The sequence below is a fragment of the Pleurodeles waltl genome, chromosome 7 (assembly GCF_031143425.1).
Source record: "Pleurodeles waltl isolate 20211129_DDA chromosome 7, aPleWal1.hap1.20221129, whole genome shotgun sequence".
Taxonomy (NCBI): domain Eukaryota; kingdom Metazoa; phylum Chordata; class Amphibia; order Caudata; family Salamandridae; genus Pleurodeles; species Pleurodeles waltl.
In genome coordinates, this window is record NC_090446.1 from 984,496,809 (window position 1) to 984,519,985 (window position 23,177).

The 23,177-nt window shown below is 43.9% G+C and overlaps 1 protein-coding gene across 1 annotated transcript in view; it reads right to left on the reverse strand.

Moving 5' to 3' along the window:
- The window catches only part of TTYH2 (tweety family member 2), a 274,070-nt gene that overhangs the window by 174,829 nt on the left and 76,064 nt on the right, over window positions 1–23,177 (reverse strand). The window contains exon 2 of the mRNA XM_069199802.1: window positions 2,854–3,026. Coding sequence (XP_069055903.1) covers window positions 2,854–3,026 — 173 coding nt within the window. The remainder of the gene's footprint in view (window positions 1–2,853; window positions 3,027–23,177) is intronic.

Consider the following 23,177-nt stretch of genomic DNA (forward strand, 5'->3'; position numbering starts at 1 on the left):
TTGGTGCTCTTCACTTTGAGTGACTGCATAAAGTCAATGCTCATTGTTCGTGTGTGATTATTATGTTCTCTTCATTTGCAAAGCAGGTTAAAAGTGTGCTTTTCGTATAATTTTTTTTTTTTAATTAACTTCTAAAACAGTCAATGTATTTGTCCACAACCCTTTTGAAACTTTATTTTCTAATGTGGTTAAATGACATTGCAACGTTGTATCTGCCTGCGATTTGAGTGCTTGTTTAGTTGATAATTTATTCTTGTCTACCTCACAAACAATAATGAAAATTATAGGAAAGATCAAACGTTTGTTGTTTAAAAACATCACTAGTAAAACAGCAGCATTGCTTTATTTTTTATATTTTTTTGGCAGACGTAAGACAGCCCTGTTTAGTCGATGCCATATCTCCTGTCCTTGTTTTTTTTATTTTGAGCCATACTCTTACATTAAAAACGAAACATAACTACAGCAGCAGCTTGCCAAGGCCAGACCTACCAACTTTACCACTGCTTGTGTTGAATGAGGTCTGGCTGAGACATGAGATTTATTGTGACTGCATTATCTGGACAGCAAAATCCCTTCACATCGAGGGTTCCACCTCGCACAGCAATAAAATGGCAGGCCCCAGCGTTACACGGCTGTGCTACGGAGGATGTTGGCAAGAATTAACTTTGCATAGATATGTTAAATCTTTACTGCAGATCTTTCCAAGTTTATATGCTCTTCAATTTTTCATTTTCAATTAATTCCATATGTAACTGCTCCACAGGAATGCGTGGATAAGAAGCCAGCTGCTGTCTTTCTTGGTCCCTCCTAAGTCCCTTTAATATCAGTCATGTGAAGCAACCCCACCCCCTCCACCGGCGGAAATGGTGCCATGGAGGTGGGAGCGCATGACCTCCGGTCAACCGCACGCAGAACGAGCCGGGAAACTGGTCATGGGAAACGCACTCCACCTCAAAAGATTTAATTCCATTAACAAGCACTGTCAAATCTTTTGATGCCTCGAATTATCTTTAATTTGTGCAAAGCAGAGGCTGCATCACGCTCATGCTATTAGAAAGGGCTGCATAAAGGAGGTCGTTCTCTGCATCGGGCACAGTGGGTGCCTTGTTCTTTGCTTATAGATCTCCACCCCACTACCGATGCTCTGGTCCGTAAAACCTCAGCAACACCCTAGGGCTGGAGAAAAGTGAGTTACACGTTTATTTTAAGGATGATCTAGAAGGCGTATGGCAACTGTGCATTGACCCATTGCCTTCTTTCTAGTTTGTCTATCTCAGGTCTTGGAAATGCCAGAGCGTATTCCATTCACCATGCACAGATTTGCCCTCTTGGTTTCTGATTGTTTAGCGACCACCCATCATTCCATATAAAGACAGATGTTCAACATAACTGACAAGTTTACGGATATTCGTATCCACATAGATACGTGTCTGAATGAGAGCATTTAAATGCACAGGAGTCCAACTCCATTGACCTGCACATTCAAACATAACAGAAGGGAAAGATTCTTCATCCTCTACCCGCTTACTGCAAGTGCTTACTTGGTAAAGTACGAAGTGCCGGGCCCATAACTTTGCTCAGAAGCTGCCGCAGCGGCGGAGAAGGCTGTGGTACTAATACCAAGGCTGGGTAGTCTTGAGTTCCCTTCATGTATCTTTAACCCGTCAACAGACAATCCCTGCCCCTCTATCTCACGCCTGCATGTTCTTTGTCGCCCCTGCTTCCTCCCTGTGGCACTGTTTTTCTCCGTCTCTCTCTTCCTCCTTTTGTGTTTCTCCCTCTTTTGTACTGGGTCAATGTGTGATGAGGAAAAATAAGTGGCGGTGCCCACAAATAAATGCAGGTGAGCCCCATCCGCATCAAATTAAGCACTGGCTGTAACTACGGATCTCCATAATCATGTGCGTCTGTGAAGATCTAAAAGTCCGTATGAGTGCAACTGTGACGATCTACAGGTCCGTGTGTGTGACTGTCAAGATCTAGAGGTCCATGTGTGTGCAACTGTCAAGATTTACAGGTTGATATGTTTCCTAATGTGATGATCTACAGGTTCAGGTGCTTCATATGAAGATCTGCAGGTCCATGTGTTTCTGACTGTGAGATCTAGAGATGCATGTGCATCACATGAAGAACTACAGGTCCATGGGTGTCTGACTGTGAAGATCTACAGGTCCATATGTACAAATGTAAATATCTAGAGATCCATGTGTGTCATGTGAAGACATACTGGTCTGTATGCGTCAGACTGAGAAGATCTACAGGCCGATATGTGTCCTACTCTGAAGATCTATAGGTCTATGTGTGCCATGTGAAAAACTACAGGTCTATATATGCCCGACAGTGAAGATTTACAGGCCTATGTATATCAGACTGTGAAGATCCACAGGTCCATGGATGTCATATGGAGATCTGCAGATCAACTGTATCCAGCTGTGAAGAGCTAGAGGTCCAGATGTGTCATGTGAAGATCTACAGATCCATGGATGTCTGATGGTGAAGATGTACAGGTCTATATATGTATGTTCTGAACTGTGCAGACTTACCAACCAATATGACGTAGGTGCCCGATACATAGATCATACCAGTCTCTGAGTGTGACGATTTCCCTGTCCCTACATGTATGATGTGCATATCGGTTTTCACATACCCCAGTGTGCCCAATTCTGACCAGCCCACGTGTTCAGCTCTCAAGATATAACCAGCAGCCCTCTCCCCCAGCAGTTTTCACAAAGCACCGAGATTCCAGTCCCCACTTGTGCTAAGCTAGTGTAGCCCAGCACTAAAAGACACCCAATCCATCACACTTAGATGCAGAGGCAGAAGCCCCAAAAAAACATCTCTCCCACAACTTACCAGCATATGAGTCCGGCCACCACGGCAGTCCAGGTGACGCAACAAGTGCTGGGCCTCTTGGTTTGCGTTTGCTCCTCCTCCTGACAGCAGCACATGCAGCACAGGTAGACAACAAGTACCACTAAATTGAGAGCCAGGCATGCGGCGGCCACCAGTGCAAAGAACAGCAGGGACTGAAAGAGAGAAAAGAATACAACGTGAAATTCAGAGCACGACCTCCGGAGAAGCAGAATTACTTTAAATACAGAAAATTGCACAATGAGTTGAATAAGTTTAGCCGCTTCTACAACACCAGAAACTGAAATACGTGCACTGCTGACTGTCTTTTATCAGACAATACCTACTTCGAAGCACTTTTACTACTGCACACAATATCTGCATCGTCATCACACATGGACGATTGATAAGTTCTCTGATAGCAGCATACAGCACTGAAAAATGTGAATTAATAGCTGCTATTAATGTCGCTCCATGTATTGACCTCGGAAGGATGAAGGTCTAAACGTGGGTTCAAATTCATGAACAGCAGGTGGCACCAGTGGCCTGTATGGGCACTCTTGCTGACTTTTAATGCCTCTTTTTAGCTCAACAATACAAAAATTTGCAAGCATTGGACAGAGGCAGGTCAGAATTTAGTTATAGAGTACAGATTACTTTTCATCCCTGCACAATGAAGAAGCATTAGCCCGCTCAAATTCTATATGATGGTCTCATTCTTTGCAGGAGATGCTTGTACCCGACAGCAAAATGTCAAATGAGGTGGTCACTTAGCAAAGCATTATTTTTGCACTGTCTCCACTGTCTCATTATGTCTCATAGGACTCCACACTGATACATTTACGTGCATTTTAGACAGTGCAATATGCTTCTTCGAGGGGCTGATGACGTGACCATGTCCAACCTCATGGAACGTCACTCATTTCTCATGTCAGCATCATAGGCAAAACCATAATGAGCCTCAGCCTCACCTCTCCGGCTGAACAGCTCAACATGTCCAGTGGCTCCCAGCACAAATACAACAATGACACCATCAAATTGGAGATGAAGAGCAAAAAAGAAAAAAGACAAGACAACAAGCATTCTCCCAAGTATGCACACAGGATCTGTAACAACAGTACCGGATCCATCAGAACTGCCCCACTCCTGCTGCAATTTAAGGAAGACCTGAAGGCAAGCCTTTAGAGAGCACTACATGACAACAAAGTAACATTCCACTTCGGTTCGCAGTACCCAGCTACCCTGACAACCACTTGTTGACTGGATCTTTGCCTTTGTGCCTGTCCAGCCAGCCCCCTGCTAGATTCTGGCTTGGTCTGTGCTATGGAAATATCACATACATACATGATCTTTCACTTGCTTTACTCACTCTGCAGGGCTAGGATGCTGTGCTATGATGTGCAGCAGCATGGCTGGCAAACAGAAACATTAAAAAAACAAGCATCTGCAATGCATTAGGTCTCGCATTTGCAAAATTAGAGGTGTTGGTGTTGAAAGCAGATATTTTTGTACTTTGTTTTTTTTGTATGCAGTGGAATGCTGATTTTTGCATAGTGCTATTGCCATTTGTATGACCTTGCGGCGCTGGAGAACCAGATAATGGGAAACATGTTATGAGGGAGGTGAGACAAGAGTAATATGCTGGCTGTGAAAAAAAATAAGTAACAACATCCTGGAAAAGGCAAACACTCATACAGAATGCAAGATTAAGAAAAGCATGTGAAATGTAAGCAGGAGCAACATATTTACATTAACGTTTTTATCCATGTAATATGCTGGCTGCAAAAAGTCTGCAACATTTACTGTTGTAATGCGCATGAGGCAGGAAAAGGATGCCGTACCACAGGCTGTACGTAGGTGTCCCTTGGGACCTCTTCTGGCCACATAAGGTACTATGTTACAGTGACACCAACACAGGCAAAAATGTGTTTATTTCCCATTGGAATTTAACAACCAAGTGCTGTACTTTGTAAAATGCCCTGTTCCTGAAACTGTTAAATCCTAAAAAATATAACCAGTAGAGTTTATTTGCAAAATGCCAAAAAAAAAAAACTGACAGTGTGAAAAATGCAATTCTGACCAAAACACACATACAACAAAAGCAGGAAGAAATAAGCACAGCAACACAAGTTGCAAGAGAAATAGTTTATGCCATTTGGTTATGGGCCAATCAAAATATACACAGCTTAATGTGAGGGCACAGGCACTGACATCTGGTTAGCAGGCCTTGGAGCACTCTTATAGTTGAAAAAAAACAGCAGCATCAGTCCAAAACGTTGGAGGTAACCATAAAAAAACAGCATTTCCTTACAGTGACACTGTATTTATGGCCAGTTTGTGACTAGCAATAATTTAAGGCAGCAGTGTGGCATGGTGTAACGATGGTCAGCCCGTGAAGAGCAACAAAAAAAGCCGCAGTCAGACTTGGTGTATTCATGGCCAGTCTAACGATCAACAACGGAAAGCTGTAGTATGACGCTGTGTACTCACAGTCAGCATTTGGCGAGGAACAACTGAAAGCAGCAGTGTGGCACTGTGTACCCATGGTCGGCTTGTGATCAGCAACATGACAAAGCAGCAGTGTGGCACTGTGTACTCATGGTCCACTTGTGATGAGCAACAACAGGAGGCACCCATGTGGCACTTTGTACTTATGGTCAGCCTTTGACGAGCCATAACCAAAAGCAGCATTTTGGCACTGTGTAGTGAAGGTCACCATGTTACAAGCAATAACAGAAAGCAGCAGCATCATGCCACAGAAAGTAGCAGTGTGTCACTGTGTACTCACGGTCAGCTTGCGTTGAGCAACACAGAACGCAGCTGTGTGCAATACTCATGATCAGCTTGTGAAGGTGCTACAAGGGAAAGCCACAATGTGGCACCATATACTCACGGTTAGCCTGTGACAAGCAACAACAGAAAGCAGTGGTGTGCCACTGTGTACTCATGGTCAGCCTGTGACGAGCAACAACACAAAGTAGCATTATAGCGGCGTGTACGCATGGTGAGTCTGTGAAGAGCATCAATCTAAAGCAGCAGAGTAGCACGGTGTACTCGTGGTCAGCCTGTGACAAGCAACACAGAAAACAGCGGTGTGACAGTCTGTACTCATGGTCAGCCTGTGCAGAGCAACAAAAGAAAGTAGCAGTGTGGCACGGAAACAATAGGCAGCCTGTGAAGAGCATCAAAAGTAAGCAGGAGTGTGGCACTGCGCACTCATGGCCCGCTTATGATGGGCAATAACAGAAAGCAGCGGTGTGGCGCTGTGTAACAATGGTCAGCATGTGAAGAGCGGTAACAGTAAGCAGCAGTGTGGCACTGTGTAACAATGGTCAGCATGCGAAGAGCAGTCACAGAAAGCAGCAGTGTGGCGCTGTGTAACAATGGTCAGCATGTGACAATGAAGACCCGAAAGGCGGACTTTGGCACTGTGTAGTGAAGGCCAGCATGTGATGAACAATAACAGAAGGACGCAGCGTGGCACTGTGTGCTCATGGTCACCTTGTGAACGTAGAGTAACAAAGAAGCGCAGCAGTGCGGCATTGTGTACTCATGGTTCACTTCTTGCCTATGAGCACTTTTAGAAAGAAGTAGCGTGGTATCGTGCAGCACCAATGTGACAAGAATGCCAGATCAACTTTGCATCAGCAGTAATTATTGAAAACATTGCTTTTGTATTTATGATCAAGCTGGAGAGCATCAAGCTCCAAACTATACTCTGTTTTAACTGCATTCACAGAATCAGCGTATAAATTCCAGTGGCCAGTGATTTCGAGGGCACAGCTCATGTCATCAAGGAACAGAGCTGAGAGCAGACGTGGTGTAGCAGATACTTTACCAACTGTGACACCTGAATAACTGGATTTTTTCAGTCCTTCCCCAAATGGCCACATTCTGTGATCCTTGTCATCTCACTTGATTTCACCGTACCTTTGCCATCAGTGGTGCATACAAATGTCAGTATTAAGCGCTATATAAAACAAACAATGATGTGGGAGGGGTGGTGGGGACGGGCAGACATGAACAGGAATCCCAGGGAGGGTGGGAGGTGCTGAGAGACGGCAGTGCGAGCAGTCTCAGAAGAAATGATCCTTGTCAACTCACTTGATTTCACCTCACCACCTCCAATAGTGGTGCTTAATAAACGTTGTAATTAAGCACTATATAAAACAAGCAATGACATGGGAGGGGTGGTGGGGATGGGCAGACACCAACAGGAAACTCAGGGATGGGCAGGAGGTGATGGGGAATGGCAGTGCAATCACAGTCAAACGAAAAAAGTAGTGTGCATGAAACTAATTAAATTGCCTGGAGTGAACTGACCCATGTAACAGCGTCAGTCTGCAAGGCGTAACAAAACAGCCTCAAGGGCGGGCCAAACAAAACATTTACCAACGAAACGAAGGGATTTTTGAAAGACAGGACCAGAAATTAATGAAAGTGATGGGCGTGAGATGGGTGTGATTAAAGCCCGCAGAATAGATTACAACACATCGAAAAACAGCACTTGCGTGCTGCTATGCTCAACCTAACAAAAGCAGCTCGGGTTCAGCATCACCACTCCCTCAGTGTCAAACTGTGAGACCCCCACACCCTACAGGGGGTTGAAACATGTCAACACATACAAACAAACCAACTAATCAATCCCTTGATTGATTTAAGGGCTCGGATTCTCTTTATAATTTTTTCCATGTGGCTGTGTGTTTTCTTTTGGAAACACTTACATTTATATTGTCTTTGTTGGTTATATAGCAGTTTTGTACTTTAATGTTCCTCCTATGTTCTGTTTTTTTACGTGGGGCACTGGGCACATTACCCACTCGTATATAAAGAAAAATAATAATTTTCAAACATGACCCGTCTTTTGACAACTTCTTCCCCAATACATCCTTGACCAGCACAATTGTATACAGCCATTGAGCTTTATCTTCACTGATTAGCCTAACATATCTTTAATAAGAAACATTTTCCTCATCATGTGGAAAACAAAGTCACTCAGCTGTCCAACTACCTACTGGTTGGTGGATGTTCCTCCTTTGAATTCTGCAACCAAACTCCCGGCCCGCCTCTGTCTCCTGTTTGTTCTCTTACTGGGTGGCAGAAGAAAACCTGTATCTGCCAATCAGAGGCAAGATGCCTGGAAAGTTCTCTTCACATTGGACTACCTCACATGGGCTGGAAAACCCCAGCAACTACTAACTTCACTAAGACATTAAAGTGACACAATCAGTCTATTTATGCACATTAGGGAAGGAGCTGATGGACCCTGCTCAAGCCCACAATCCCCTCTCTGTAACAAAGCATCTAGAAAGAGCTTGAAGTCCAGAGTATTAGGGTTAACATACTATTTAGTACAACCCATATTATCTAAAAAATATGCATTGGCAAGCCATTAGAGCAAGATTTCTCAAGCGTCACTAAGAATGGACACTACAGAGGAAGCAGAAATTTAATATTTTTCCTCGCACACACATAGGAAAAGTAGTTGAAGCTTCTCTGGTCACAAACATAACAGTACACCAAGGCAGGGGCGTAACAAAAGCCCCTTCAGGGGACTCCAATCAGCCCAAGACCAATTAATATTTGTGAGGTATGGGAGACTTAGGAGCCTCTCACCACACTCTAAGGGGGGGGGGCATAATTTAGCATTACGCCACTGCATCATCTGCAGTAGCATCGCACCTGTACTTACACACATACACACCGACACTTGCAGCACAGACTGCAGGAATACAAGCATTCTTCAAACACACAAATACAGCACAGACGACCTCTGGGGATATACATAAGCCGCAGGTGATGGAACTATATATTCATGAATAGGTACAATGCATATGTATCTCAAATCTCACCAACACAACAGTATTGCAATGGTTACAACGTACTTTCAGGCTATACTTTATCCCAAAGCATGACAAATATGCGAGTCAATGAACCTTTGGTACACGTGTGACCATCAAATAGGAGGATCAAATCCTGAAAGTTAAAGTGATAGTTGTAGTAAGGCTTAAAAAAAAACAACTTTCAAATTCACTGGGAAAAAAAAAAAGGTTAAAAGGGACATTATAGTTAAGTGAAATTTAAATAAACAAACCACTGAAATTCACCAGTTATAGTTATCTCAAGAAACTATAACTTGTACCCTAAAGTAATTGAGACACGCACACCCTTGCCAAGCAGTGCTAATGACATGTTCTAGGACATCTTTGATAACATCACTGCAAAACCTGAAATTACATCATTGATAACAACACTGTGCATGGAGGGGACGAGAGTTACAGCTACTTTAAGACACAAATTATAGTTAACTGAGATAACCAAAGGTCAATTTCAGCGTTTTTGCTTCTTTAAAGTGTTACTCAACTATAACTTTTCCTTTAACCTTCTATATTCACTAACTATAACTACTGGCTGTCCCCAGTAGGTTGTTCTAAGTTAGGACATAGTTACCACAGGAAGAGCATTTTTTATTTTACCAATAACTTTAGCGCTGCTTGCCGAATTTCACAACTTTTTCAAAATGTATACTTCACTGGGTTCAGTTCCTGTCTTGAAAGTTTCAGGGTGATCTGACAAGCGGGGGCTGAGAAAAAGGTGGGGCCCCCAAACATGTTTTCCCCATGCATTTTCCCATGGGGATTTTATAGCTCAAACCACTGGATGGAATTATACCAAATTTGGCAGCAGACTAGCTCCTGGTCAAGAAAGCACGCTATTTGTGATTTGGTGTAAAACGTTTCAGTGGTTTTACAGATATTATAAGGCAAAAAATAGAGATATCTGGGGATGCGGACCCTCCGCAGATCCAACTGTCCCTGAGCTGATATCGGATTGGCTGCCAACAAGGAAGTGTTGGTATCCATTTTGGGGCTCGGCTTCAGCCGAGTGTCACAAAAAAAAGTTTTAGAAAATGAAAAGAGGCCAGTGTAGGCTCACCCTGAGCCCCTAGTCTTGGTCTAGGGGTCCCTCATGTACCCCACCGGTGCTAAAAAGTTTTTTTATATATATTTAAAAAAAAAAAAAAACAGAAAAAGCTACAGATCTTGAGCCGCAGATTTTTATGATATTAAAAAAAAGGGGCTATCTCCCGTCCTTTTTTTTCTTCCAAATTTTACACTTGGGTAGGCCAGGTCCCAGGGGCACGCTGGCTTGGAAAAGGAGGGGCGCACAGGGCCCCCCTCCTGGGCTTATATGAGCCCTGGACACACCACCTATGATAAAATATGCGCAGGGCCGCACGGACCACTTGCGCCCTGGGGACAACCACCTCCCTGGGACAAATTTTTTATTTGTATTGGGTAGGCCTATACGGCCTCCCCCACAGCTGCGGGGACACCACCTCCCCGGACCTGAGCATGAAATTTATGTGGGAGGCCCCTTCACAGCCACAGGAACCGCCCCCTCCTCGGGGCAATTGATTTCAATTAAGAGAGGGCTGCATTTCCCCCCACCCCTGCAACCCCAGGAGCCACCACCTCTCCAGGGTTGAAATAACATTATGAAGGGGGTTAGTTGCGGATCCCCTGTCCCACCACCTCCTCGGATTCAAATTAATGGTTGGAGGGGGGCCGTGTGGCCCCCTTCATGGAGCCAATAATGGTCCTGGGAACTGGCAACCCCCAGGGCCAGCTCCTGCTATGTCCCAGGGTACCCACCCCTGGGACATAGCGGTTTGCTCTGACTCGGCAGGAGCTTTGACAGCTCCCGCCAAGTCACAGCTAACACTCCAGTTCCAGCGGACGAGAGCTGTCAAAGTGGTCTCACCCACTGGAAGCGGAAATTTCATCTCTTTCCCTGCCCGCAGACATGCAAGGAAAGAGATGAAACAATGGCTCTTGCACCCAGGGAGCTCCATGTTTAGCAGCTCCCTCCGTGTGAGAGCAATGTCGGCTCCTGAATGAGGCGGGGAGCCGGTGGGAACTGCCAGGGCTTTGAGGCTCCCAAGCCTCAGTGCACACTGGGAGCCCTGGGAGGCCCCCAGGAGACATGGTTAGGCCACAGGGGTTGGGATCCCTGGAGCCAAAAAATCAGCCCTGGGAGGAGGGCTGCATGGCCTCTATAAGCACCCAACCTTGCACAATGCACGGCCTTCACCCGTGCTCAGTGGAGGTTAGCCGCAAGACCTGGGCTGCAGTCAGCCATTCAGCCAACCACCCTAACCACCCAAACCCATGCTGTGCACTGCGGAAGCTGGCCGTGGCCTTTTTGGGTGTCAGAATAGCTGTGAGAGGGTGTATTTGGGGTGTGATAGTGGCTGTGAGAGTGTCTCTCCGGGTGTGAGAGTGAGTACATCAGTGTTTTAGTGGGTGCATCAGTGTATGAACAGGTCTGAGTGGGTGCGTCAGGGTCTGACTATGGCTGAGAGAGGGTGCAGGAGACTGTGAATGGGTCTGAGTGAGTGTGTGAGTGAGAGAAAGAGATTGAAAGAGAGAAAGTGAGAGGGCGAGAGATAGCGAGTTTTTTAGGCTTTGATGTATGATCTACTTAGAATGAGCCATTACAGCACAATTTGAAAAAAAAAAGTATTTGTTATTTAAAAACCTTACAGTATGAGCTTTACATACTTTTACATAAAAACAATAAATAAGAAAACGAGTCTGGCTTGACTCGAACCCTAAACGCTCATTGTGAAGGTCTGTTTCCTTCACAGTAAGTTATTGAATTTACAGATTTTTTTTAAAGCCCTTTAAGGGCTATCTGGGCACGTGTGGGAGCCTTCAAAGGCTTCCCCGTCATCCCTGTATTTTTTTAAATTTTATTTTATAATACAGGCTACCTTGCACTGCTGGGGAAGCCTTAAGGTTTCACTCACGGTGCCATTTCTTTAACAATTTTCATCTCTGTCCCCTGTACAGAGATGAAAGCTTCAATTTTTGACAGTGGGACCCGTTTGACCCCTGGGAGTTGGTGATCCCTCGGACTGCGGGAGTGGGGGCACACAGCCTCCCAGCACAGAATAGATAGAATGCCCCAGGAAGGTGGTGATCCCCGGGGCTGCGGGGGAGCTGCGGGGGAGCTGCACACCCCCACCTCATCCTAAATATTTACAAAGCCCCAGGAAGGTGGTGATCCCCGGAGCGCAGGGGAGGGCGAGGTAGTAAGGATGTTAAATTGGCCTGAATAATAGTTTTAATTGTAATAAAGAAAGATTATTAAAACATATACAATCATATAAACCTTTATCAGAAATACATTTATGGCATTAGACTGTAATGCTCAAAACAGCCCCAAAAGGGCACCATAAAAATATAATTTGTAAGAAACATGGTCATGTAACCGTATTGTTAACCCCCAAGAGGTAATAAATAACTCCATGAAAAAATACAGGCGAAAGCAATGCAGTGGAACCCTATTCTTAGCCCCTACAGTGCATTTTTAGGGCTAATAGGCCTACTGCAATGATATTACAAACAAGTCCTTTAAAACATAACTTCTTCCAGCTGTAAAACAAAAGTTGTAGCCATGAGAAAGTTTAAGAGACACTGAATGGTGGAAGGAGTTATTATTTTGGGGTCCACACTAACCTAGTGTGGGGACCCAATGATGATGTAGACAGAAAGAGCATTTTGAAGGTGGCCCCATTGTCCTAGGACCACCACAGGCTGAGTTATGAGCAAAAATGTTTTGTAAAAGTAATGCTTTGCCGCAAATATTATAGTATGTGACTGCAATACTCAGAACAGCCCCTAGAGGACACCACAATAAAAATAGCATTTGGAAGAAACGTGGTCAAGTAACCATGCAGTCAGCACTTAAAAAGCATAACCACATGAAAATAGAATCTGAGAAAGTAATGCAGTGTAACTATATATTTAGCCCCTAGAAGGTATTGCGCGTTACACATTTTTAAGGCTACCGGACTATTACAATGATACTACAAACAAGGCACATAAAACATAACTTTTCCAAGCTGTAAAACAAAAGTTCCAACAACCAGAAAACTTAAAAAGATAATTAATGGTGGCGGGATTATTATTTTGTAGTCCCCAACAACATAGTGTAGGGACCCAGAGACGAAGTAGACCGAAAGAACAGGACCTATCTGCAAAAAAGTTTTATAAAATTTGGAAAAGTAATGCCCTGCAAAACATTATGGGACAAGTTTCCGTGCCACAAATATTTTAATATGTTGATGTGGCTGTAATGCTTAAAACCGCCCCTAGATGACCCCACAATGAAAATAGCATTTGTAAGAAACAAGGTGATGAAACTGTATAATTACACTGTAGAGGACATAACCACACCAAATACAAATGGCAGAAAGTAATGTAATGCAACCATATATTTAGCCCCTACAGGGCATATAGCAAGCTTATATCAATTTAATTACAAAGAAGGTCCTTAAAACACAACCTACTCTCAGCTAGAAAACAAAAGTTCCAGTAATGAGAAAGGCTAAACAGACACTAAATGGTAGGAGGGGTTATTATTTTGGAGTCCCCACTTACCTAATGTGGGGACCTAAAGATGTAGACAGAAAGAGCACGCTGTTGTGAACGTTTTGGTGGTGGCCCCATTGTCCAAAAATGTTTTGAAAAAGAATGCTTGCAAAGCATTATGGGATGAGTTTTCCTGAGTGCAGTGTATATTTTAATATCGGCTCTGTGCCGGAAGAGGCACTTTCACTTTGAGGATTTCTGTTTTAGTAAAGTATTCACCAATTCAAAGTGCTTTAGGGGGGAGAGCCAGAGGAAATTACTCTGATTAGGTGACTGTGCACAATATGACCAGTGCTCCAATACCGCACATTAAGTTCACGCTGTTGTGCTGGTTTGTGTTGTGAGCACCATGGCTGCGCCATGCAGCACAAAGGGAAGAGACAAAAGAAATTGTTCTCCTACGCTGAAGTATATCCACAATCATGCAATAATCCATGTAACAGGGGGAGTCAGCAAGGCGTGACAAAAACTGCCTTGAGGTGGGACAAATGCCCTGAAACTCTCCAGACAGCAGCTGACCTGACTGGCAAATGTTTTTGGAACATTTTTTGAAGATTCGTCAAGTGGCACAAAAGATACAGGCATGTAAAAAAATGCTTTTTTATAAAGAAACTAAGTCCTAACTATAACTACCGAGCAGCGACCGCCACTAGGTAATATATGTGTAGGGTAATAAGATCTTAGCTTATATTTTTTTTAAAACAGAGAACTGAGACCGAAGACAGAAAGAGTATCACACAATGTGGTCAACAACTTGTTCAGAAGACATGGACATCCAATCCTTGGCCTCTCAGGAAAACGTAGAGCAATGGCCTTCCATGCCCACTGCAATTGTGAATCTATGCAAATGCGAGTGAACGTGTTATGCAGTTGTCAAAATACTGACAAGGCGAAAGTAAAAGATAAAGTATTGCTGACAAGTGAGTGGGTACATTGTGTTTGTGGGGTGGTTAAGCAAAGGTGATGCGAGAAAATACATCCACATGAGAATGACAATAGGGTGCTGACAAGGAAAGAAATGAGATCTGCAGATAGCCAATTTCAGAAAGTTGTTGTGAGAAAGAAGGCGCACGCGTCAAACATAGAGATCAGAGAAAAGTGGTGTAAAGGGAAGAAGAGAAGTTACTGAAATACTTCAAAGACCACTCCCCCTTCTACAGACCTTGGTGCGGTTTAATTTATACTCCTATTTTTAGAATTGACACATTTTGAATATTAAGTACTTGAAACAAAATCATCACTGTTGCTGACTTATCTTAAACAGCTATCAATCACTGCAAGGTTAATAATCTTGGCTTGCTTTAGGCATATGTCAATTGTTGGGTAATATACCTGGATGCAATACCAGTTGACTGACACACTATGAGAAGCAACGAATTTTAGCTTACATAGTTAAGCCACACACTTAATTACACAGAACCCGCCTCTTGGAAAGGATACTTAGCTACTCTTCTTAGGCCACACCCCTTGTAGAGTCCCCCCTACTTTTCTATTCCACTTAAAATCCTGCATAAACATATTCCTTCATGTTATGTCCTAAAGTTACCTGGAAACTACATTTGCAGTTTTTAGTATTTGATTAATTAAAATTTTGTAAAACGTTCCCTGTATTTCCTCCAGGTACAAAGACAGAACAGTGCTTTGTGTATGTTCAATATAATCAGGTGTATGACCACTGGGCCAACTTTCCCCAGTAAATCTCCTTCCTCCTCCCACACTCAGGATGCCTCAAAGCTTAATCAACATTTTCATCATTTGAATAAGAGGAGAAGATTCTACTTCGAGCAAAGAATATTTTAACGATATGGTGTGAGCATCTTTGACTATAAACTAGTCACAGCTTGTTAAATTTAGAAAAGTCGCTGTCTATGAGCATTTCTGCTAAAAAAAAAAAAAGGTGCAATATCAGAAGTGTGTGTGAAAATTCTCAGGTACAAGAATTGTCTGAGTTTCTGTACAACAAAGGCATAATTGGAAAGTAAGAAAAAGAAATAAAGAACTAAAAGAACGGTAAATAGAATGACGAAAAGCTGATAAGAAACGAAGGAAGGAGAAGCAGTAAAACTGTGTGAAAAGGGTAGTTCATTTCCAAACTGCGTTGCTGTGAAGACAAGGCAAACTTCTTCCCAGAGCAGGAGATGAGTGATGGAAAAGAAGGCCGAGTGCCCCTAATGCTCTCCACACCACCCCGAATGTTTGATGGAACAACGAATGCTGGAACCAAGCATGCCTGAACAATGCAGTCTGAACAATGACTGCGTTGTTACCACTAATGCCTTTACCATGCATGCCTTTACAGCGATTTTTCGTTGTAAAAGCATGCCTAGAAAAGGCATATGTGGGAAAGGAATGCGTGGTTCTAGCATGCCACCCCCCACTTGCACTAAGGCCTAGAAGTACCCCACCCCAATACTAAAACTACCTCAACCCGACCCCTACAATAAAACTACCCTTGATAACTCCCACCCACCCTGAGCCCTAAACCCTTCCCCGACCTCCCCCACCTGCCCTAAAAACAACCGACCCTCTAACCCCCTAAAAAACAAACTACCCTGATCCCCCACCCCAAAAACCAAAATATCCTGATACCCCTCACCCCCAAAAAACAAATTATCCCGATCCCCTCCACCCCTACAAACCAAAGTATCCAATGCCCCACCCCCAAAAACCTCGATGCCCCCACGCCTAAAAGCCAAACTACCCCAATACCCCACCCCCCAAAAACCAAACTACCCCACCCCAAAAACAAAACTACCCTCACCCCTAAAAACAGAACTACCCCGATCCTCCCACACCAGCCCCAAGCCCTTAATCCATTCCCCACCCCAAAAAAACTACCTCACAACCCTGCCCCAATCCCACTTACCTGACCGAGACCTCTCCTGATCCACTCTGCCTTATCTGCCTGGCAGTCGTCGTTCCGGCGAGTAGGGTTACGCTTGCGTTGCTCGCATAATCGTTGTTCCGGAGTCATCGTTCGGGACGTTTCCCCACAACCCTTTCTACAACCGGCAACCACAGATCAATAGGAGGCTGTCCTCATGAAGCACCTCACTACACAATGTGGGAAACGAGCAGTAGTTGTAAGCAATGAATCCACTGTCTCCATTTACCACCTTCTGTCATGCTACCCTTCCCACTTCATCGTATTTTCATAGTCCTCTTTTAGGTCAAGCATAGCAGCGAGCAAGCACTGCTTTTCCGACGTGTTATCTGTTTGGGCTTGTAACCACGCCCACCTCACGTCCATCACTATTGCTCGTTCATGGACGTGTCCTTCAAAAATCCTTTGTTATTATTGTTAAATGTTTATGTTTGCCCCTCCACGGTTCGGTTACCGCCTTGGACATTGAGCCTGTTACATGGCTAATTGCATTTTTGCCGATACATTTGAGAGCAAACTTCTTTTTCCTTTTGTGTGTTTCCTTCACGCTCATGGCGTGGCTCTTTGAATCGGCTTGCTTAAGTGAAACTGTATTACTTTTCATTTTCAATCTATAGGGGCAAGAAAAGTCTGATTAGGAGTTTACAGTGCCAATAGCTCTAACTCGAGCAAATGCGAGACCCATTGCATTGCATATGCTTGTTTAACTCTCTGCTCCTCCAATGTGGTGTTGGTTGCTTGTAAAGTGCTTAATGTAGCCCTGGCACCAACTGAAAACGTGTCTCAGGCGAGGGGTAGAGGGAATGAGGTCAGAACCTTGTAAACAAAAAGAAAAAAATACTGCCTAAAAAGCTAATGGGTCGGCGAGTGGTATTGCACAATGGCTGAGCAGAGTTGGCAGTTTTTACCTCACAAACTAATGAATATGAGTCTAGCTTTCTTCCCGCACCTGAAAGTCATGCCCATCTCCCTCTCATCAGAGGGAGGCAGCTAGCAGATTCGAGTGTAAACGCTTTCAGTGTGTGAGAAGGGTGCACGCTGCTAAGCCCCTTGTGTTCTCAAGGGGCATGTACGCATTCAACAGCCTACTGTACTATTTTCTCACTAACTAGTGATCTCAAAGGGTCGCCTATAACAAACACTACAAGTCAGTACAGGTACAAACACTGGACACAAATAAGGTACATCTTAAAATGATCACAGTATTAGTACCGAAAGGTTAGTGCTCTTTAGAAATTATGAAGTCAAATTAAGGATTAGGTTGTAGACAGGGCCAGCTTTTGGCGTAGGTAAGCTTGGGCCAGGCCCAGGGCACTTAATTCCAGAGGGCTATAAGGTGCAATCTGCATTAAGGCCCTCAGACAGCAGCATTCCTCTTATTTAAATCCAATAATTCAGAATGAACTGCTTTTAATCCTTTTTTATGTTGAGCGCGCAAGCGCTTTGACCTGTTGTACGTATTGTGGGCTTTTAACCACACACACCTCAGACTCATCACTTTCATTCCTTCATGGGCTTGCCTTTAAAAAATCGCTTGATTTCATTGTTAAATGCTTTATGTTTATCCCGCCTAGGGGCAGTTTGATTACCACCTTGAACACTGACCCCTTTACAGGGCTAACTGCATGATTGGCAACATACTTCAGCCTGGGCAAACTACTTTTTTCTTTGGTCTGCACTTTGTGGCTGCCATGGCACTCGCAGCACTCACATCGCAAACTCTTTCAGCAGTATCATTTTTACATTATATGCACTCTGATCTGCTTAGTACACATTCTTTGCAGCAGGCATATTCACCTTGTGCGCTGCCTTGTGATGGCCCCAGCTTCTGCTACACAAAAGTATGTTCTCTCTCCAGAAAGAACATAAATCACCAGTTATTTTGTCATTTTTACATAATATGAAATTTGTGATTTACCTAGCACTTGTTCTTTGCAGCAGGCACATTAACCCTCTGCGCTACCTTATGAGTCCGAGCTTCCACTAGACAAAAGTACTTTCTCTCTCCAGAAAGAACATTAACCCTCTGCGCTACCTTATAGTAAGTCCAAACTTTCACTAGACAAAAGTACATTCTGTCTGCAAAAAGAACATTAAATCGCCAGAGTTATTTTGACATTTTTATATACACTGTGATCTGCTTAGTACACTTTCTTTGCAGCACCCGTATTAATTCTGGGACTTGTAGTTTTACTTTTATAACGTGATACACGCAGGAAATCAGCCCCTGGAGCAGTACTCGTAGAGTTGTCCATCTCCCTAGTTTGATGCGTGATTCGATCATTTAATTTATGTTTCAGCTGTGCATTCTCAGACCTGTGGTTTTATTTTTATAATGTGATACAAGCTGTGACTACAAAGCAGAAACCTGACTAGATGGACTACACACGTCTGAGTCTGTGAAACTTGAGCTGTGTGTGTATTTATAAAACTAACCTAGAGGAGAGCTTACAGTTGATTATGCTGTACAATGGTCAATAGTTTATAACTAATATTTCAGTTCATAACTGACTGAGGATCATTAACATCATGTGAGGTGGTCTCCTCATCATGTGAAGTGGTCTCCTCAATAATGGGCGTTTTGTTCGACTACCCAGACTGCAGTAAAGGGACAGTGATCCAGTAAGCATGCATTCTTGGAGTACAATTATTTATTCATTGCCCCGCTGGCAATGTCGCCCCTACCTACTGCCAAGTAAATGTTTTGCACCTGGGAGTAGCTCGTGTTTTAAGGGCCTTGTTTAAAATAATATTCCAGTAGGCCTACAAGCCCTTTAGTTATATGGAGTTAAATGGAATGATTATTATTATTAAGACTGCAGTAAAAGGAAAGTGGTCCAGTAAGCACTATTCTTGGAGTACAATTCTTTATTCATTGCCCTGCGGGCAATGTCGCCCCTACCTACTGCCAAGTAAATGTTTTGCACCTGGGAGTAGCTTGTGTCTTGACGGTCTTGGTTACTAAAATATTCCAGTAGACCTACTAGCCCTTTAGTTATATGGAATTATGTGCAGAAAGAACCAAAATATGCAGCTCGGTTGACTCATTAATGCAGCAAAAGAAAGTCCAGTTATGCATTTACAATGCCAATAGCTCCAACTCAAGTAAATGCGAGACCTATTGCAATTGAAAATGCTTGGTATTTACTTGCTGCAGGTGCCGTTTTACACCCGATTAACACACTTCCTTCCCATTGCCCTCTCACCCCCTTGCCAACAAAGCAATTCGCACCGCCAACAACTTGGCACTAGCGTGATCGAGCTGCAACGTGAGTGAATCAGAAGATTTGGAGGCAGATGCTGTGAAGTTTGCACCCAGAGGTCAGTTACTGTTTTGCTGTGTGATTGACCTGTAAACACAAAATGGACATCCTGGTACCTTATTTTATTCACCAGCTGCCGGGAGGGCGCCAAATTTATTTCAGCCCAGGGAACTATCTGGGCAAGGGGCGGCTCTGGTTGTAGAAAGTAGTCAGTCCGATTCAAACTTATTTAGTGCTACTATCCTTTTTAACCTCTCCTATCCGCCCCTCCAGCCCTACCCACCCCACCCTCCAGAGACGTGATGCCATCTCCAGTGGAAAGCGTACAAGGAAGCAGCACAGACGTACTTTACTTCCAGGAAACAAGAAAATCTGACTTTCTAGCATTTCTCCCAGTTGGCACCAACTCCCATGGCATACAGAATTCTTATGCATACTACATTTTTCAGCATCACATCTAAATGCATCATCACTCATCCTTACACATCAGATTGAACACACCTCATACCAGACCTTCTTCGAGATGGTGAAGCTACATGGGTTGCTGGGCCCCACCCACAGAGTTTGAGGTCGGGTGCCACTTGTGCCCTAGGATCAGCCCTACTATGCATATCAAAACGAACCCAGCAGAACACTTTCTGTTCTGAACTCCCAGAGCGAGCAGTCTCATTCCTTTCCCTGAGGTATGGTCGCAGGCATGAGCTCAGAAATAACAATCATCCAACACAGACAATAACTTTAACATCCATCCCAGTGCATTTCTTTTTTTTAGAAAATAAAATATGTTTTATTCTCACAGCAATGCTTAATACTACCCAATTCAATCATTGCACATGGTAGTGATTCTGGTTACAAAATTCCAAGACAAAACTGCCCTCCAGTCATTTATGGTGATTTATGGTGCAAGCATGAATAAGGCTCGCGTTCAGATTTTGTGCCCACAAGTCAAATGGGCAATCATTTCATTCGTTTGCTCTGCTTCTTACCTCTGGTGCTGTAGCAGGTAAGAATTCAGTCGTAATCCACCGTGCCCGACCAGAATTAACTTAGCGACTTGATCCTACTGCAGGTACAGCCTAGGTAATCATATACAGTCCCCGAAGAGGGAGGGTACTCCCTGAATATTTCCCTATGGTTTGGTTGATTAGTCCAGTGTCCCTGCAGCCCCATCCCGATCAGTGAGGTATCTGAAGCAAAATTCCTCACCTTGAAGAACTCCAACTGGGCTGATAAGAACACTACGGCAGTTGCAGTCTTGACAAAGCAGATGCAGCCATGCAGACAGTTTCAGCCACAACTGGGCGGATGCAAACATCCAGGCAGCTGCAGCTCGGACCAGGCTAACGTGCAGAAACACAGACTTCTGGCGGTTCTTGCCATAAACTGCTGACATCAGGAGTCCCTGCAGCACAGGTCACCACTACTGGCTTCATTCTCAGGCAGTGTTCCTCTGACTAGGAACATGCTGGGTTTCTCCTCCTGGACAGTCCATCCTCTTGCAGGGCTAGGTAGAATTCTTCAGTTTCTCAGTAGGCAGACTGGCTTCTAGGCACTAGCCAGACCCTCAGTTCATCTGGTAGAAAGTGCGGACTTTTTTTAGTATCTGTTTTTAATATTTCACAGCAACAACAACAACAGTGAATACAGAAGAAAATTTGTGCAGTACAGAATTATGCATACAATAATCACAGACATTTTGAACTCAATCGTAGTACTAGAGGAATAACAGTCAATCAATTACAATAGCATGTGTAGGCACGGAGGGTGCAGGAGCACTCATCAGGTGGGTGGCATCAGAAGCCACCTAGCACTACAGAGGTGCTTGAGGTGACAGGCTGTAGTAGAGAGAGTTCCCCGAGGTCCGGTGCCGCGTCCCAGGACAGGTGTTTACTCCAGCTCGTCAGTGCCAGGAAACAGCGAGCTCAATATGTGGTCCATGCCTGTCAAACCTTTCTTGAGGTGTCTGGTATCCCCGTGAAAGTGAGCAGGTATTGTTGGAAGTGCAGACTTCAAGTAATGTTCCCTCATCACTGTGAGACTGGCTCTCAGAAAGACACCAGCCATGGTCACGAATCAGTACCTTCAGTACTCTGTGAAGCACACATCTGGCCATGAAGAATTACTCACTATCAATCTTAAAACATAGTATGCCACAACCGCTTTGTGTGATACACCCATAACAGAGATAATAGTCCTCTGTGAAACATGCTTGGTGTGCCCCTCCAGGTCACAGGACAGGTGCAAGAGCTGGCAAAGTCAGGGACAGGCCTAAGCTTCTGTGTGCCTGCTTGATTAGCGTGACTCCAGGGTCAAAATAAATGTCAGGGTATCAGATACCGGAACAGGGCAGGGGAAGAGCTCTCTATACCAAGCCATGCATGGGATATTCCTATCCCAACAGCTACTTAATTCCACAGCACAAGGAAACAGTCAAAAGGCACTATTCCAAACACAATATACAATTAATCTACCTTGGTGTTGAAAACGAAAGCACAAGAGACTCAACAATGCTACGACTTCAATCTGACAAATTTCAAACAAAATGTAGGTAGCTCTCAGCCTGTCCAGGAATAATGCTACCTGCACCACTACTCATCAGGCAATTGAAACACCACTTATGGAACTCATAAATTACTTTTTCCATCTCTTTCCTCGTCCAATTACTCTTCAAAAGGATTTCTCCTCACAACTAGCACCCCTATTGCCCAGTTGAAAATATATTTAAAATCATTCTCTCTCTGGCGCCCTGCCCTGTGAGGCCATAAAAGGAGTGGCCATCCTCTCTGCCCTTGTGTTACTGCCCTAGTGACTCGAGGTAGCAGTCAAAGTTCCTACACTCCCACACGTATCTTGTGTGTCTCAACATAGAGGCGAATTCTGTTGCTTTTAGAATTTGTTGTTTAAATCACCAATACTACGGGTTTTAAAACTCATGGCTAAAAAACCTTTTCCGAGTAAAATATATAAAGCAGGGACGTGAGGATTAGTAGTGGAAGGTCAGAACAGGTGCCAGTATTATATGAGAAGTGCAGTAGAAAAGCAAGAAACATTTGTCCCAGAAATGCCATGGCCCAGCCTCAAATCCGTCAGGTGTACCGGAGTAGGAGATAGAAACGGTGCAGGGATATTTAGGAAGACCAGTCATCACTCTCCAAGGGTCTTCCATGTTGGAAGCACAGTTCCAAGCCCTGGTTTAGTCTTTAACAAAAGGCCTGGACTTATTTCTCGAAATGAAATGATAGGAGATAAGTGGACGTCCCATTAGCTGCCTCCTTTTTTGGTTCCTGTGCTGCAGTATTGTCTCTTTTGACCATCTCATTTTGGCCCTTGCCTAAAGTTGATGAAGACTAATTTGAAACAGGGTCTAACCCAATGATTAAATAGAAATTTAAATGTTCTAATGTTAAGTAATGGGTGGGCAAAAGGACTTTTTATTAAAAACGTTAGACTTTCAAGCAACAGCACATGTGCTGTCTCAGGCGAGACCTAAAAAGGCAAGTGCACTTGTAACAATGTGGTGTGTTGCATGTCTACAATGTTCATGTGTGTGTGTACTGCCTTGGTTGGAGGTTTACTGGGGAGAGGTAAGAAGAGCAAGTGCCCAAATTATACATTTTGTCACCTAGGGAAAGAAATGAACTAGTAGCTAATTAAAGAAAGGTGGTCTTTTACTGGCTACCGAGAGGCAATATTTAATTTAGTAACGATGAGGCAATATTTAATTTAGTAACGATTCTATCA